Source organism: Miniopterus natalensis, chromosome 9 (genome assembly GCF_054644295.1).
Source record: "Miniopterus natalensis isolate mMinNat1 chromosome 9, mMinNat1.hap1, whole genome shotgun sequence".
NCBI classification, from domain to species: Eukaryota; Metazoa; Chordata; class Mammalia; order Chiroptera; family Miniopteridae; genus Miniopterus; species Miniopterus natalensis.
The window spans coordinates 75,530,246-75,547,113 of record NC_142089.1 but is presented as its reverse complement, the minus strand read 5'-3'; the positions used below and the strand labels follow the sequence as shown (position 1 = coordinate 75,547,113).

At 38.4% G+C, this 16,868-nt stretch overlaps 1 protein-coding gene across 6 annotated transcripts in view; it reads left to right on the top strand.

Moving 5' to 3' along the window:
- The window catches only part of FARS2 (phenylalanyl-tRNA synthetase 2, mitochondrial), a 460,578-nt gene that overhangs the window by 137,304 nt on the left and 306,406 nt on the right, over positions 1–16,868 (top strand). For all 6 annotated transcript variants that reach the window (XM_016212998.2, XM_087820664.1, XM_087820665.1 and 3 more), the window contains one exon: positions 4,641–4,800. In XM_016212998.2, the coding sequence (XP_016068484.2) occupies positions 4,641–4,800 (160 nt within the window). The remainder of the gene's footprint in view (positions 1–4,640; positions 4,801–16,868) is intronic.

Sequence of the window (16,868 nt, the reverse complement as noted above, 5' to 3'; positions counted from 1 at the left end):
TGCAGTGAAATCATTTTGAAAAACTTTTAAATGAGCCTGTCTCTTGTCTCCAAATCACCTTTTCTGTTTGGCATGCACTTTCCAGCCCCAGGAAATTCCAACATCCTTCAAAAAGAAGCTGTTTAACCACTTGTATTTTATGGGCACCTTTGGCATTTCACTTCCCAGTTCTATTTATATCATTACCTGCCCCCTCTATTCTTTACTTTTTTACTCAGAGACTATTGTTTAAAATTCTTTTCCATCTAATTAAGCTGGTAATCTCTTGAGTCAGATTCTTTCTAATACAGTCATACAGCTAAATTAAACATTGAAAAAATATCAGCTTGCAGAAATGTTTTATGACTGTAGGCATAGCTTCATTCTCAGACAAAACACATCAACATCACAATGTCATTTGGGTACTACTATTGAGGTTTTAAAGCTCCGCCCTCCCCCCCCCCCCCCCCGGTTCTTTATTAAAATGCTGGTTTGCACTGTCTGAATTCATAGTTATGACCTCATTTCTTTCTTGTACTCAACCTGTCTACTGACACTATATTGATTGGCTATGTTACCCAGCAGTATTTTTCCATTAACATTATCTTTGATTGTCTCTTCACTACTCATGTTACTTATACTTGCATTGGGTACTGCTCAGAGCAAGCATGCTGCTAAAGGCTGCCCCATTACCTCAGGCAAAGATTGCCTTATGAGCCTTAAATTAACTGAATTGGTGATAGAGTGCGGCTGATTGGCTTACCAACTGGTTAAAATTTCAAAGGCTGAAGTGACCTTATCATATTTGCTTGGATGTTATATGTAGAAATGCTTTGTAACTTGCAAACATTATTTTATTTCTAACTTACCGTTCTAAATGTTGTCTTGACGCGGCTCCCACAATTCTTGTTCCAGTCCTTCCTTTGTTTAGCTTATTGAGGAAGCAAGCGTGATTTCTCTCTCACTGTGAGGTTAGGCTAGCCCTCAGCCCTGTTGCCCAGGCCCAGATAGCTCAGGCTGGAAGCTGGGATTATTTCATCAGCGAAGATTAAGTTAAAATGCAATGAAGTTGTGCTCCTGTGCATCTCACATGCTTAAAAACTCCTGTTAGGTACCCCTGAAGGACCTTGCCTTTTATGAGCTCCCAACCACCACAGGGGCTACTTAAATTACGCTTTTATCCTGATTCTTTTCTATGCAGTGCCACCTTTTAGATCTTTAGAAAATGAACAGCAATATCAGAAGCTCATGTCTTCCCCTCTGGAGGGTTTCTTCTGAACCGCTTTTGGGTTTGAGCAATGTTTCTACTGCTTTTTTATCTGTGTGAAGAGTATTTATTTGTTCAACTTCCAAGCATTCCTTTTCTACATTTCTACTGCTTCCCTTTGGCTCTCCTCTTTCCTCTAGTTAAGGAGGGAAGGACTGAGATAACCTGTGTCAATTGCTGGTGTCATAATAGGCAGCACAGAAGTATCAGCCTCCCGAGGCCCCATGCGGCCTCTGCCACAGTGCCTTCCTGTTAATGATGCAGAACATTGCTGTGACTCACATTTGCTTTCAAAGCAGTCCTCACGTGACTGTTCACATCGATGCAGTTGCACATGCTAACACATTTGAAAAGCACACCTTAATTATAATTTTTGAAGGGTTTATTTACCTTGCACAATAATAATTAGGGTAAACCATCACTACGTTATCTAGGGTGCCCAAAGCAGTCTCAGTGTACGAAACCACGGCACTGCCTCTCTCTCCATGTTTTATGTTCAGTTTTTAATCCCATCCATCTGACTGTAGGTCGTTCCTACACTGAAGCCAAAGACCTATCTGCTGTCCTGGAAGTAACCGTGGGGCCTTGAAGACGCAGTTGTGAGTCAGATTTGGCGTTGAATTCAGGCTCTACAACTTATTGTGTCATAGTCAAGTTTTAACTTCCCTAAACCCCAGGTTTCTTATTCGAGAAATGGGGAAATAATAAGGATTGTGAGGATTAAATAAAACCATGTTGTAAGCAAGGTGAGCACCCAATAAGGCATCAAATGTGGTAAACGATCATTGTTAGCCACGGCAGCGCAAGCAGCAACAGCGGTGGCAGCAAGGTCTGTTACAGGGCCATTTCACCTGTCCCAGGAAGTCAGAGAGACAGGCTAGGTAAGTACTGAGCATTCATATGTGGGCCAGGTTGTATAGATCAAACCAGAGACCAATGGATACTTTAAAATGGCCGAATAGAAAAATGACTGCTTTGGGAAGTCCTGAGTTACTCCTTGGAATTTTGCTCTAATCCGAGCCCCACTTACACCTGGCCACTCATAGGATTTTACATAGATGTATATTATTCTTCTGGCCATTTGCTTTTTTATTTGCTTTTAAAATGTCTTTTTAAAATCTGGGCCATTTGAAAATTTGTTTTGGCATTCTAAATTTCAATCTGCTTTTATTTTTAAGCCTGATTAGAATTAATTTCTTGCACCTGCTTTTTCTCATTTGAGAGCTGCTTGCCTGGCTCTGTAAGCAGTTGCAATAGGGATGGGATTTGTGCTCATTTGGGTTTGTGCAGGGACACTTGAGAAAATGTCAGAGAAATAGAAGAAATCCTAGTGGAAAAGCCAGTGACACAGCCTGTTGTATCCATTCAATGGACATCTAATTTAATTTCATCAACAGTGGATGTATCTCAAACATAAAGTTAAGTGTGAAGCAGCCACTTAAATTTCCTTGGAATCAAAGATGGGATGTTTTTTTAGTCCCAGCTTGGGGACTAAATGGCTAAGTGGTCTTAGCCTCTTTGGATTGTCACCTCTCTGGATTTCACTTCCTTATTTGGGGTTGACTTAGTTGATTTCTACAGTCCCTTCCAGTTCTAATATATATTTCCTCTAGACATAATAGTTTACTTGTTTTCATGGTCTTGTTCTTCTATGTTGTATTGTGCACAGTTTTCTAAACTTTAGTGTATGTTACAGGTATTTTTCAGATGTATCTACGTGTTGCATAGTCTATTAGATGTCAATAGTTTTTTTCAAACAATCTTTTACTTAGCATTGTCTTAAGCTATACTATCAGTTAATTACGTGTTTGATATGGGATATTTCTCTAGTGTACAATTAAGTTAATACAGAATTGTTAAAATAAAGGATTTACCTCTATGCCTCTCTAGATCTTAATAGAATGTGTGCTGTTCTTTGGGAAACATCGCCATGTTTTGGATTTGTTCCTTCAACCATCCTCATACTCTCCTAGTATTTTTGGTATGTTTTCTGTACTTGCACAGACATGCCAGTGCTTCTGATTGATCTTCTAAAACTATGTTGGCCATAATGAATAACTGAAGCCTGTAGAGCAAATGTAGGCTCCTAGAATTATGATACGTTTGATTTTGCTGGACACTTAAAGGAATTGCTACTCTACAATTGCCTGAGTTTCGTTTTCACAGCCTGAGGTTCTCTCTGTGTGCCCAGCTAATGTGACACTTGACTACAAGTCTATACAAGAACTGGTTTACTTTTCTATTCATCCTTATCGTGAGAATAAGTCCTTTAGGGCTGTTTATCTGACACCCAACTTGGTCAGACACTGTGGACTTTTACTTTGGTCTCACGCTGTGGCAGCGGTCACAGCCAGTATTAAGTTTTCAGTTGGTGCATCGGCTAGGCACACATTCTCAGTATTTCTCTCTGGCTTTGTGCTTTCTCTCTATTATGTTACTTCTTCAATGCTTTTAAGAATTTTTGTAATTTTTAGTAGATTTATCGGGAGGTTTTGTTTAATTATCCAGCCCAGTATTACTAGAAACAACAGTTAATTCATTACTTTATTTAAAATTTTTAAATTTTATTTCATGAGACATTAGGTAGAAAGACTAGTAGATTATTTGCTCAGTTCTTCTTGAGTCTGTCTCCTAGCAGGTAAAGATCTGCTCTGTTGTTAAAAATAGGACATTATTTTATTGGTAAAGAAGCTTATGAATCATAATAACTGTCATTAATAATTATGATTATGATGATAATGAGGAAAATTTATTTACCCATTATAATGTGCCAGGTACTCTAAACTTTTCATGCATTATTTTATTTAATTATTATAAATTGTCTTAATTAGGTGTTATTATTACTACTTTACAAAGCATTACCTGAGGCTTAGCTACCATGTCACTTGCTGGAGTTTACCTGGGGTAAGTGGCAGAAATATGCTTCAGGCCTGGTCCTGGGCTTTGGAGATAAGGGGTTAGCAAAGTCCAGTATACTTCCTGCCTTCATGGACTTTACGGGATTTAATTCCTACACTATACTTTCTACCGAGTCTCAGGACACACTCTAAGGACACTGGGATGGTCAGGAATATAGTTTTAGAGTCTTAAAGCCTGATTCACTGGTATTTCCACTAACATTGAGGACAGTGTCTCTTGTGAGGAAATGACTATATAGTAAGTGAACACAAAAGTAAAATGAGAGACTAGCAAAATCAGAACAGTATCTTTTAATTCCCTAAACACTGTCCATTCCCTAAACATTGTAGCATAGTGCTTTTGTTCAAAGTCAGTACTAAAATAATGTAGATTTTATATGTTCATTGGCTATAAGACAATGGGTTTTATTCCCATGTTATGTTTTTTGATACAGACTGACCAGGATACTATTTTTATTACTCCTTTTAATTTACAGTTATTTGCTGGCGTAAAGGATGGAGAAAGTCTGCAGCTCTTTGAACAAAGTTCTCGCTCTGCCCGTAAACAAGAGACACATACCATGGAGGCCTTGAAGCTCCTGGAGTTTGACCTTAAGCAAACACTTACGAGGCTTGTGACCCATCTTTTTGGAGATGGTAAGTACTCAAATGCCTTTGTCTTTGGGGGCTTAAATAGTCAATAATGACCATCATCCTGAAATCATTAATGCTGGCTGTGTCTACATTTTTTGGTCTAAGTTGTAGCTTAATGGTTCAGGTCCATAGTGAGGTAGAACTTATGGATTTACTGGTTCATTCATGTGAGGAGCAGGAAGATATGAAAATAGAATTAGCTAGAGAAAGAAAAAAATGACGATATACTGTGATAAGAATGATAACAAATTAAGATCAAGTCATTCACCAATGGTGAGAAGGTGTACAGACTGATTAGTGTCCTTGTATAACTGTATTGTCATTAGGTCAGACTTGAATGATGGGGCAATATTCCCTTTTTTTTCTTTTCTCATTTTATTTATTTCATTAAAAATTTTTCTTCAGTTATGGTTAACATTCAATATTATATCATTTTCAGGTGTACAGCACAGTGGTTAGACTTCTATATAACTTATGGAGCAATCACCTCAATAGGTCTAGTACCCCTGACACCATGCATAAGCAGTAGAATATTATTGACTGCATTCCCTATGCTGTACTCTCCGTCTCTGTGACTATTTTGTGACTACAATTTGTACTTCTTAATTCTTTCACCTTTTTCACCCAGTCCCCCAACTCCCCTCCCCTCAGGCTACCATCTGTTCTCTGTATCTATGAAGGTTTAATTTTATTAGTTTATTCTGATCTTTAGATTACACATATAAGTGACATCATATGGTATTTGTCTTTCTCTGACTGACCTATTTCACTTAGCATAATACCTTCTAGGTCCATCCATGTGGGGCAAGATTCTTAACCATGTGAGTGAGCCCAGAGAAAATTTTACGTATTTATATATTGATTACTACTGTCAACAGCAAAAGTAATGATAGTGAATTTCATGGAGGATGAACTGTATTCTTAAGAGCTGGACTCACTTGAGTCACTTGCCCTTGATTATTTCTCTAAGAAAATTTTTGTTTGTAATGCATCCCCTTCCAGTTATTTCTAACTTCCTTGAGATAATATTTTGTTTGTTTTTAAGAAAGCTATAAAGAGAAAGTTTGGAGGTTTCTCTTAATTATGACCTCCAATTTAAAAATGTTTAGAAGACAGAAGCTAAGCAAGCTCTTATTCTTGGGAGTTTTTTAAAAGAACAGTTTTATGAGGTATAAATGACAAAAAATAAACTATACATATTTAAAGTTTACAGTCTGCTAAGTTGACATACAGTAAACTGAGCATATTTACAATTTTATTAGTTTTGGCACCTGTGAAACCACCAGCAAATAATAAACATGTTCATCACCCCCAAAAGTTCCTTCCTGTCGCTTGGTAATCTCTACTTCTTGCCCTTCCCTACGTCTCCTCACCCCAGGCAAACAGAGAACTACTTTCTCTTGCTATTGATTAGTTTGCACCTGTTAGATATATACGAAGAGAATTTTATAATGTGTACATGTTGGGGTTGGGCTGCCTTATTTTACTTAGATAATTATTTGGAGATCCACCCATGTCGTAGTGTTTGTCAATAGCTCATTCCTTTTTATTGCTAAGCATTCCGTCCCATAGTTTGTTTATTCATCTGCCCACTGATGGACATTTGGACTATTCTAGTCTTTTGCTTTTACAAGTAAAGCTTCTTTGTATGGATTTATGCTTTCATTTCTCTTCAGTAAATACCTAGCAGTTGAATTGCTAGATCATATGGTAGGTGTATTTTAACTTTCTGAGACACTGCTTAACTGTTTTCTGAAGTGGTTGTGCAGTTTTACATCCCTTCTAATTGTGTATGAAATGAAGTTGCTCTACTTCTTTAACAACACTTGACACAGTCAGTCACTTTAATTTTAGCCATTTTAATGGAGTGTAGTGGTATCTCAAGTAAACAGTCAGCATATTTAAAGAACTCCAAATAAGCAAAAATCAACTTAAGGGAGACATGGGTGAATGTGAACGTGACCAGTGATGTAGTGAGAGGACTAATGAATACCTGAAAAGATGCTCACCCTTATTAGTCATCCGGGAAAGCAAATGAAATCCACCATTAGCTATCCTTTGCCATTTTTCTTTTCTTTTTCTTTTTCTTTTTTTATCTTTAGTGTTGAAAGTATTACAGATGTCCCCCTTTTTCCCCCATCGATCCCCTCCACCCTGCATCCACCCCACCCCCAGACCTTGCCTGTACCAATGCCTGTGTCCATAAGTTAAGTATATATGCATATAAGCATGTAAGTTCTTTCATTACTCTCTCCCCATCCATTCCCCCACCCCCACCTTCCCACTGAGATCCCACAGTTTGTTCCATGCTTCTGTGTCTCTGGATCTTTTTGTTCATCAGTTTATTTTGTTTATTCCACATATGAGTGAAATCATGTGGTACCTGTCTTTCTCTGACTGGCTTATTTCGCTAAGTATAATACTCTCCAGTTCCATCCATGCTGTTCCAAAGGGTAACATCCTTCTTTACAGCTGCATAGTATTCCACCATGTAAATGTCCCACAGCTTTTTTATCCACTCATCCTGATGGGCACCTGTTTCCAGATCTTAGCTATTGTAAATTGTGCTGCTATGAACACAGGTGTGCATAAGTTCTTTCTGATTGGTGTTTCAGGTTTCTTAAGATATATTCCTAGAAGTGGGGTCACTGGGTCAAATGGCAGTTCAGTTTTTAATTTTTTGAGGAAATTCCGTACAGTTTTCCATAGTGGCTGCCCCAGTCTGCATTCCCACCAGCAGTGCACTAGGGTTCCCTTTTCTCCACACACTCACCAGCACTTGTCCTTTGTTGATTTGTTGATGGAGCCATTCTGACAGGTGTGAAGTGATACCTCATTGTGGTTTTAATTTGCATCTGACTGATGATTAGTGATGTTGAGCATTTTTTCATGTCTCTTGGCCATCTGTATGTCCTCTTTGGAGAAGTGTCTTTAGGTCCTTTACCCATTTTTTAATTGGATTGTTTGTCTTCCTTTTGTTAAGTTGTATGAGTTCCTTATATGTTTTGGATATTAACTGTTTATCAGATGTTCTCCCATACAGTGGGCTCCCTTTTCGTTTTGTTGATGGTTTCTTTTGCTGTGCAGAAGCTTTTTTTTTGATGCAGTCCTATTTGTTTATTTTCTTCTTTGTTTCTCTTGTCCTAGGAGATGTATTGGCAAATATATTGCTACGAGAGATGTCTGAGACTTTGCTGCCTACATTTTCTTCTATGATTTTTATGGTTTCATGTTTTACATTTAAGTCTTTTACCCATTTTGAGTTTATTTTTGTGTACAGTGTAAGTTGATGGTCTAGTTTTGTTTCTTTTGCATGTACTTGTCCAATTTTCCCAGCACCATTTTTTGAAGAGACTATCTTTACTCCATTGTATGTTCTTGTCTCCTTTGTCAAATATTAACTGAGCGCAAGGCTTGGGGGTCAATTTCTGGGTTCTCTGTTCTGTTCCAATGACCTATATGTCTGTTCTTGTGCCAGTACCAGGCTGTTTTGATTACAGTGGCTTTGTAGTATAAGTTGATATCTGGTATTGTGATCCCACCAACTTCGTTCTTCCTTCCCAAGGCTGCCATGGCTGTTCGGGGTCTTTTTTGGTTCTAATAAATTTTTGAAGTGTTTGTTCTAGATCTGTGAAATATGCTGTTGGTATTTTAATAGGGACTTCATTGAATTTATAGATTGTTTTGGGTATTATGGACATTATAATGATGTTGATTCTTAGAATCCATGAACATGGTTTATTCTTCCACTTGTTTATATCTTCCTCTATCTGTTTTTGCAGTGTCCTGTAGTTTTCTGAGTACAGGTCTTTTACCAACTTGGTTAAGTTTATTCCTAAATATCTTTTTTTTTTTTAATATATTCTTATTGATTTCAGAGAGAGGAAAGGAGAGGGAGAGAGAGAGAGAAACATCAATGATGAGAGAGTCATTGATCGAGCCCGCAACCCGGGCATGTGCCCTGACCGGGAATCGAACCCTGATCTCCTGGATCCCAGGTCAACGCTCAACCACTGAGCCATGCCCGGCCGGGCTTATTCCTAAATATCTTAATTTTTTGTTTCATTGGTAGATGGGATTTTTTTTAGTTTCTCTGTCTGAGAGTACATTATTGCTATATAAAAATACCATCAATTTCTGGGTGTTAATTTTGTATCCCACTACCTTGCCGAATTCATTTATTAAATCTAGTAGCTTTTTGGTGGAGTCTTTAGGATTTTCTACGTACAATATCATGTCATCTGCAAATAATGACAGTTTTACTTCCTCCTTTCCAATTTGGATGCCTTTTATGTTTTCTTACTTTCTGATTGCTGTGGCCAGGACTTCCAGTACAATGTTGAATAAGAGTGGTGAAAGTAGACACTCCTGTCTTGTTCCTGTTCTTAGGGGAAATGGTTTTGGTTTTTGCCCATTGAGTATGATGTTGGCTGTAGGTTTTTCATAGATGGCCTTTATTATGTTGAGGTATGTTCCCTCTATTCCCATTTTGCTGAGAGGTTTTATCAAAAATGGGTGTTGGATTTTGTCATTTCTGGTTTTGTTTATTTGGGTCCTCTCTCTTTGTTTCTTGATGAGTCTGGCTAAAGGCCCATCAATCTTATTTATCTTTTCAAAGAACCAGCTCTTGGTTTCATTGATCTTTTGTATTGCTTTTTTTAGTCTCTATGTCATTTATTTCTGCTCTGATCTTTATTATTTCCTTCCTTCTACTTACCCTGGGCTTTTCCTGTTGTTCTCTTTCTAAGTCTTTAAGTTGTAGGGTTAGAGAATCTATTAGAAGTTTTTCTTGTTTTTTGAGGTGGGCCTGTAGTGCTATGAACTTACCTCTCAGGACTGCTTTCAGTGTGTCCCCTGGATTTGGGGCTGTTGTGAGTTCATTTTCATTTATTTCCAGGACGTTTTTATTTGTTTCTTGATCTCTTTGGTAACCCATTCATTGTTCTATAACATGCTATTTAGCCTCCATGTGCTTGAATGTTTTTTAGTGTTTTTATTGTAGTTGATTTCTAGTTTCGTGCCTTTATGGTCCAAGAAGATGCTTGATACCATTTCATTCTTCTTGAACTTGTAGAGACTTGTTTTGTGTCCTAACATGTGGTCTATCTTTTAGAATATTCCATGTGCACTTGAGGAGAATGCCTATTCTGCAGCTTTGGGGTGGAATGTTCTGCAAATGTCAGTTAAATCCATCTGATCTAGTGTATCATTTAGGGTCACTGTTTCCTTGTTGATTTTTTTGTCTAGAAGATCTATCCAGTGAAGTCAGTGGAGTGTTAAAGTCCCCTACTATGACTGTATTGCTGTAGATCCCTTAAAGTCCTCCAGAAGTTTTTTTTCTAAATTTAGGTGCTATTATATTGGGTGCATATATGTTTATCAGGATTATATCCTCTTGTTGGATTGATCCCTTTAATATTACATAGTGACCTTTCTTGTCTCTCATTATGGTTTTCATTTTGAAGTCTATTTTGTCCAATATGAGTATAGCTACCCCAGCTTCTTTTTCATTTCCATTTGCATGGAAAATTTTTTTCCATCCCTTCACTCTCATCTTGTGTGAGTCTTTTGTTCTGAGGTGGGTTTCTTGTAGACAGCATATATTTGGGTCATGTTTTCTAATCCATTCATCCACCCTATATGTTTTTATTGGGGCATTTAATCCATTTACATTTAAGGTTATTATTGATAGGTACTTATCTATTGCCATTTTATTTCTTTATGCCTATGTTTCTCTCTCTATTTCTACTTCTAATTACAGCAGTCCCTTAAACATTTCCTGCAATGCTGGTTTGGTGGTGATAAACTCCTTTAGCCTTTTTTTTGTCTGGGAAGTTCTTTGTTTCACTATCTATTTTGAATGATAGCCTTGCTGGATAGGGTGGTCTTGGTTTCAGATCCTTGTTTTGCATTACCTTGAATACTTCATGCCATTCCCTTCTGGCCTCAGAATTTACCTTTATTGTTGAAAGTATTGCAAATGTCCCCTTTTCCCCCCATTAACCCCCTCTCTCCTTCTCCCCTCCCCCCAGGCCTTCACCACACCATTGTCTGTGTCCATGGGTTATGCATATATGCATATAAATTTTTAGGCCAGTCTCTCCCCACCCGCGCACCCACCCACCCACTCACCCTTGCCTTCCCTTCCCTTTGAGATTCGTCAGTCTGTTCCATGCTTCTGTGAAGGAGACGTGAATCTTATATGCCCTCGCAGTGAAACGGTGTGTTATGGCAGCGCATAGGAGAGGTGCCTCCTCTAGTGTTCGGCATGTGCTCCAGCAAACGCCCTTGTTTGGGTAACATCAGAGCTGACGTTAGTCACTGAGAACAAGCATAAAGCCATGGTGCCTTAAGGAATGAGGAAAGGAAGGAGAGAAAGGAAAAGATGTTCAACGGAGAAATCACACGACCACTGAGAAACAGCAGTGTAGACGGGGAAACGTTCAAGCTCTCCTTCATCCTGCACTCTGAAGCCTTGAACAGGCAGGTCATTTAGTGATGTAGCCCTCAGTTTCCTAACTTTCTAAGATGCCTTGTTAAAGAAAATATTAAATAAATGAGTAAACGTGAAAGGAAGGAATAAGGAAGGGAAGGAAAATTATGACTGGTAATAAAGGCAGGAAGCATGTGAAGGAATAGTGATAGTGTCAGAGAACAGTGGTTACGGCTGATTGGTCATAGTTTTGTCTAATGAAATGAGATGGAACTTTATACCAGACTGTGGCATAGCAGTTGAATTGGTGGTGGTGGCCTTCACATTCTCTCTAAGCACCAGCACATATTTTAAAAAGTATACAATGTGCTGGACTCTCTAGAGGTTATATAAACATTACCAGGGGCTGTGAGGATATGTTTTTCTAAATATGGTCCTGGATTTTCCTTTGTGTTATTATTTTTAATAATATGTATTTCAAAACCGTGCATTGGGGTGAAAGTTTCCAGATAGCAGTTTTCCTTATAAAAAAAACCATTTCTACAGTATATGATCTTTCTGACTGTGATACCCATCATGGCTACGGCCAAGAATTAACAATCCTAACTTGTAATGGCAGTGAAGTTGTAGCTTCTCTACTTCAGGCAAATGTTTGCTTTATTTTTAAAATACTGCTGGCCTAGACTTTTAGGTTCTAGATTTCATTACAGATCAGAATTGCTATTTTATAAATATTCAAATTCTGTTTTTGTGGGATGGCATTAAAGTAAAAAACCCACCTGTTTGAAGAATACATACATGTTGTTCATATGCACTAGAGTCTACCTATGAGCAAAGCCTTTTATTTATTTTTTCTTTCCAGCCATAAGCTCACTTTTAACCCCACACACAGGAGCCAAACACCCTGAAAATCCTTAAAGACACATCAGTCACACTTCTTTGCCCAGCCCCTGTGCATCTTTGCTGAGTGTATTGCTGATGGAGCAGTTGTCAGAGGGGGCGCGTGAGCTTGTTCCGGGTGTGTCTGCATGTTTGTAACATCTGCTGAGATGCTTCTCAGGGCAGATACCAAGCAGGGTGTGAAGGTGACCCAAACTGAGGCCCATTTTATGAACCATAAGGGTGAGGGATATGTATTACAGAAAATAGGTGCCGTGTGCTCTCATAGTGTTCACACACTGAATGTTAACAGCTCCTCAAGACTCCTGGGCCATGTCCTCCGCTCTCTGGAGAGAAGTGCCTTCTTCTTACTTAAGGCATTTCAGAGGCTCATTTCAGGTTTTTATTTGGAGGTGGGGGGAGTGCAAGTTTTTGAAAAATGTCTTGGTAAACCTATCAGGTACAAATACCATCCATTTCATTTAGATTAACAATAGCAATATTAATGGCGATGACAATAATAGGGATAATAATTAACAGTGCCAAACACTGCTCTAAACACTCTTAGAATGATTTTTTTTGTTGTGACCTGTGTCTATGATGCAGGTATTGTTACAATCTCCATTTTTTCATGAGGGAACCTAGACACGAAGAAAGTGCCAGGTGAAGACCACACTGCTGGGAAGTATGTGAGGCAGTCTTAGCCTGGGGAGCCTGACTTCCGAGCCCATGTTAGAAGTTAGCACTTTTGAAAGGATAGAAGGAAATCATTTTAATAATATTTCTGAGGCTGTGAAACCTACAAAAGCCATGGTGTTAAAAAATCAGACTTCTTTCTGACGCTCCCTTCTCTGACCCCCTATCATTCACTTGCGGCTAAGTCCTATTAGTACCTCATATTCAGTTACTTTTTCAGTACCCAAGATCATTTAAAAACTTGAAATTCAATCTTTCTTTAATTAGTTAATGAATAGGAGCTGCCTGGACAGGCTTCAGAATTATTCAACAACTCTTTATGTTTGCTTTTATAAAGTTATCTGAGCTTTTCACTTTTTAAAATCATTAGTTCAGTATTCCTTTGTTCTTGCAAAGCAAAATTAAAAATTAGAACACACTGTTTCCTTGTGGCTGTTTTTTGTTATTACAGCTGTTTCAGGTTTTTTTTTTCTTTTTCCCTTTCCAAAGCAGTTTATTATTTTCTACTAACATTTCAATTGCACCAGCATCCTAAGGCTGTTACAAGAGAAGTTATCAGTTTAGAATTAGAAATAAAATAACCTTTAGACTATTTTATGCTTGTGGAATCTGCTGTCATTTTTAGCATTTCTAAATTGTTTCTCCTGTATTTTGTGCCGTATTTGGCAGATCATTTCTTTCACTGACCTGAGGTAGGGATTTAGGATTCCTGACATTTTAGTTTCACTTTATATTGTTCAGGGTTTACAGCCCGTCTTTGGCACAGTCTTATTACTAAACATTGCAGTTGCCTTTTCTAAAGCATTTGCCTCATAGCATAATTTAGAGGAACTAGTCTGAAGGAGAAATGGATCATGATCCTCTGCTGTTGGTTAGATACGTCTCCATGAGCAAGTCCTGTCTCTTTCCATTTGTTTAAAAACAGAAAAGGTGGTCATTGAGATGCACCTCCCAATGTCCCCTGCAAGGATGGGAATGCACCCTGCCAATGGGACTGCAGGTGGTCTCCAGCTGTCAGCTCCTTCAGGGATTGCCTCAGGTGTGGGCAGCCTTCTTGCATAAGAACGTGCCCTTCCTAGGGCTGCCCACATCCAAAGACTGGTTGTGGCAGGAATTTGAAGGCCCAGCATTTTGGCCTATCACCCCACCACCTCATCCCTGGGCAATTCTGTGGGCTGTTTCAGACTTTCAGAACTCCAGAGCTCTGGCCAGGTTAAGGCTTTTTTGGGCCTGATTGCAGTTTGTGGTCTTCTCTCTCTGCCCCAACCTGCTGCCACCCTTTTTCTTCCATAGGTGTTGATTCCCCCCAAATAACCTGTTTGTCAACCCAGCCTCCACAGGGACCTATATATGGTTCCATTCAACCAAAGCATTTTTGGGCTCTGTACTGTGAATATTGTTCTGGTCAGGAGTTCTTCCATATAGTTTCATATTTTTCTCTAGAACAAATTCCTGTTAGTGTAAATGAAGTGATCGTAAGTTATATAAATTTCTAATGACTAGGTTGTACACCTGAAACTACTATAACATTGGATGTCAACTGTCATTGACAAATAAAAAATTATAAAAAACATAAATGAGGTGAAAGTGGTTGAGAATAATAATTAGATTCACAGTTGTTAGTTCTACTTTGTTCCTAAAATTGACAAAGTAAAAGAACACACACATGTTACTTTAATAATTTTTAAATCAGGTGTTTTGAGCTGCCTGGTGTTTCCTGATTTGGAGAGGCTTGTCGCTCTCAGAGACTCCTAGGGAGTGAAGCAGTGAGGCAGTTGTGCTCAGGCGGCACTGAGTTGCCTCTGCTCGCTGTGGCTTGGATGGAGCTCAGGCAGGCCGCACTTTCAGGCGGAAACTGGCTGACACACTCACACTCTCTGAGCCTTGGGATCATTAGCTATGAAATGAGGATAAGAAGTGTCTTGCATTGTACAGATGCTCAGTGGAAATAGGACATCACCTTAGGAATCAGATAGAGAGGGACATAGCACTCACTTTTCTTTAATGTCTGGTGAAAGGAAAAAATATGTACTAGAGTTGAACTGTCTAGTCTAAAGAGTTGGTACAAGGAACCCTCTTGGGAGAAAGCTTGAGACAGCAGTGGTTGAACTGAACTGGGATGTATATTTAAGAAGCTGGGAAAGGGATAGCAGATAGGTCTCCTACTAGAGAAATGAGAGGTTGAAATTGTTGGGGGTTTTATGTTAAATGAAACAAAATTATGGACCTTGAGGTTCAGTGGAAAAAAGTAGTTAAAATTTTAAGGGTACTCTATCAAGACAGTTAGTGTCCCAGGAACTGTACCTATTTCATGCTGTTTCTACTTGTATTAGTCTTTTAGTTAGCCTGGAAAACATTAAGATTTATGGGAGAAGAAAGTTCCTTTTCTACTCCTTAGGTTCACGGAAAGCTCAATTTCTTGATTCAGTCCTGTCGCTTGTCTCTGGCCTCACTTCTAACCCTAGCATTATCAAGTGCTGATCAGTGCAAGGCTATCTAAATTCTTATCAATCACTTTAAGTCCTTTGAACCCTTGGCTTGCCCTACTCACTTGTTAAAGCCCTAACCTTGGGTTGATAGCCAGATCTACTCTTTCTGTTTTTTCCTGTCTGCTCAGATTTTGTACTCCATATCTGCCACTGAGCCAGGTGTAGGTTGGTAGGGATCTTTTTTCTTATCTCTGGTCAGTTCACTATGCAAATCCCTTTCTCAGTTATCCCAGACCCTGAACAGTCTCAGTCCCATCTTTCTTAGTCCTGACCAGAGGGTAAGCTCTTCTATTTCATTAGGAAACTCTAGGGGACTCAGTGTCAGCTTTGCGCTTGCTTGGCCTCTGGACCCCATTCTTCTTGATGCCCATCCCATTATTTTCTCCAGAACCTTGTTTCCTCAATTATCAGTTTAGAATATGTTCTAGACTCATCCCCAAGGAAAGCAAGCAAATGCCATCCTTGAACCTTCCTTCTCTCTCTGGAAGCTTCCTTACTCTCTTTCTTTTCTGCCATACTTTATGACATGTGCCTTTCTGTTTCTGCTTAGCCCAGGTTGTGTTGATTTTAACTGTTTCTCTTGAGGCCACGGTTGTCTTCCTAATTATAAAATCCAACAGATTGAGAAAATCCTTGTGCCCCTTTGTTATATCTTCCTACCAAACTACTGAAGCAGTGATCTGCTTTCTGTCACTGTAAATTAGTTTATATTTTCTAGGCATGTATACATGGAATCCTACAGTATATATTCTCTTTTACCTGGCTTTTTTCACTCACCATAATTATTTTGAGTTTGAACCATTTTATATTCCTATTAGCAGTGTGTGAGAATAGAAGTCGCTCACCATCTATGCCAGCATGGTATGATTGGTCATTTTAATTTTAGCCATTTTAATAGTTGTGTAGTGGCATCTGACTGTGATTTTAACTTACATTTTATTAATAACTAATGATGCTGAGCATAATGTGCTTATTCGACATTTATATATATACTCTGGTGAAGTGCCAGATCTTTTGGCCATTTAAAAAATCAGTTTTCCTATTATTGATTTTTGAAACTTTTTTATATATTCTGGAGATAAGTCTTTTATCAGATATGTGATTTGCAAACATTTTCTCCCAGTCTGTGCCTTGTCTTTTCATTCTCTTTAACAGGATCTCTCAAAGGTCAGAAGTTCTTAATTTTGATGAAATATAAACAATTTCTTTTTGGTACAGATTATGTTTTTGATGTGGTTTCTGAGAAATCTTCCCTAATCAAAGGTGATATTTTTCTGCTGTTTTCTTCTAGAAGTGTTATACTTTTCAGTTTTATATTTAGGTTTGTGATCATTTTGAAAAATGTTATATATGGTATGAGGTATGGGTTGAAGTTTTTTTGCATATAGATACCCAGTTGTTCCAGCACCGCTTCTTGAAATGACCATCCTTTCTCCACTTTGTTGCTTTGCTTTGCTTTTGTTCCTTTGTCTAAGATCAATTTGCCATATATGTTTGGGTCTATTTTTGGACTCTATTCTGTTCTATTCATCTATTCTTTGTCTATCTTGATATAATACTGCGCTGTCTTTATC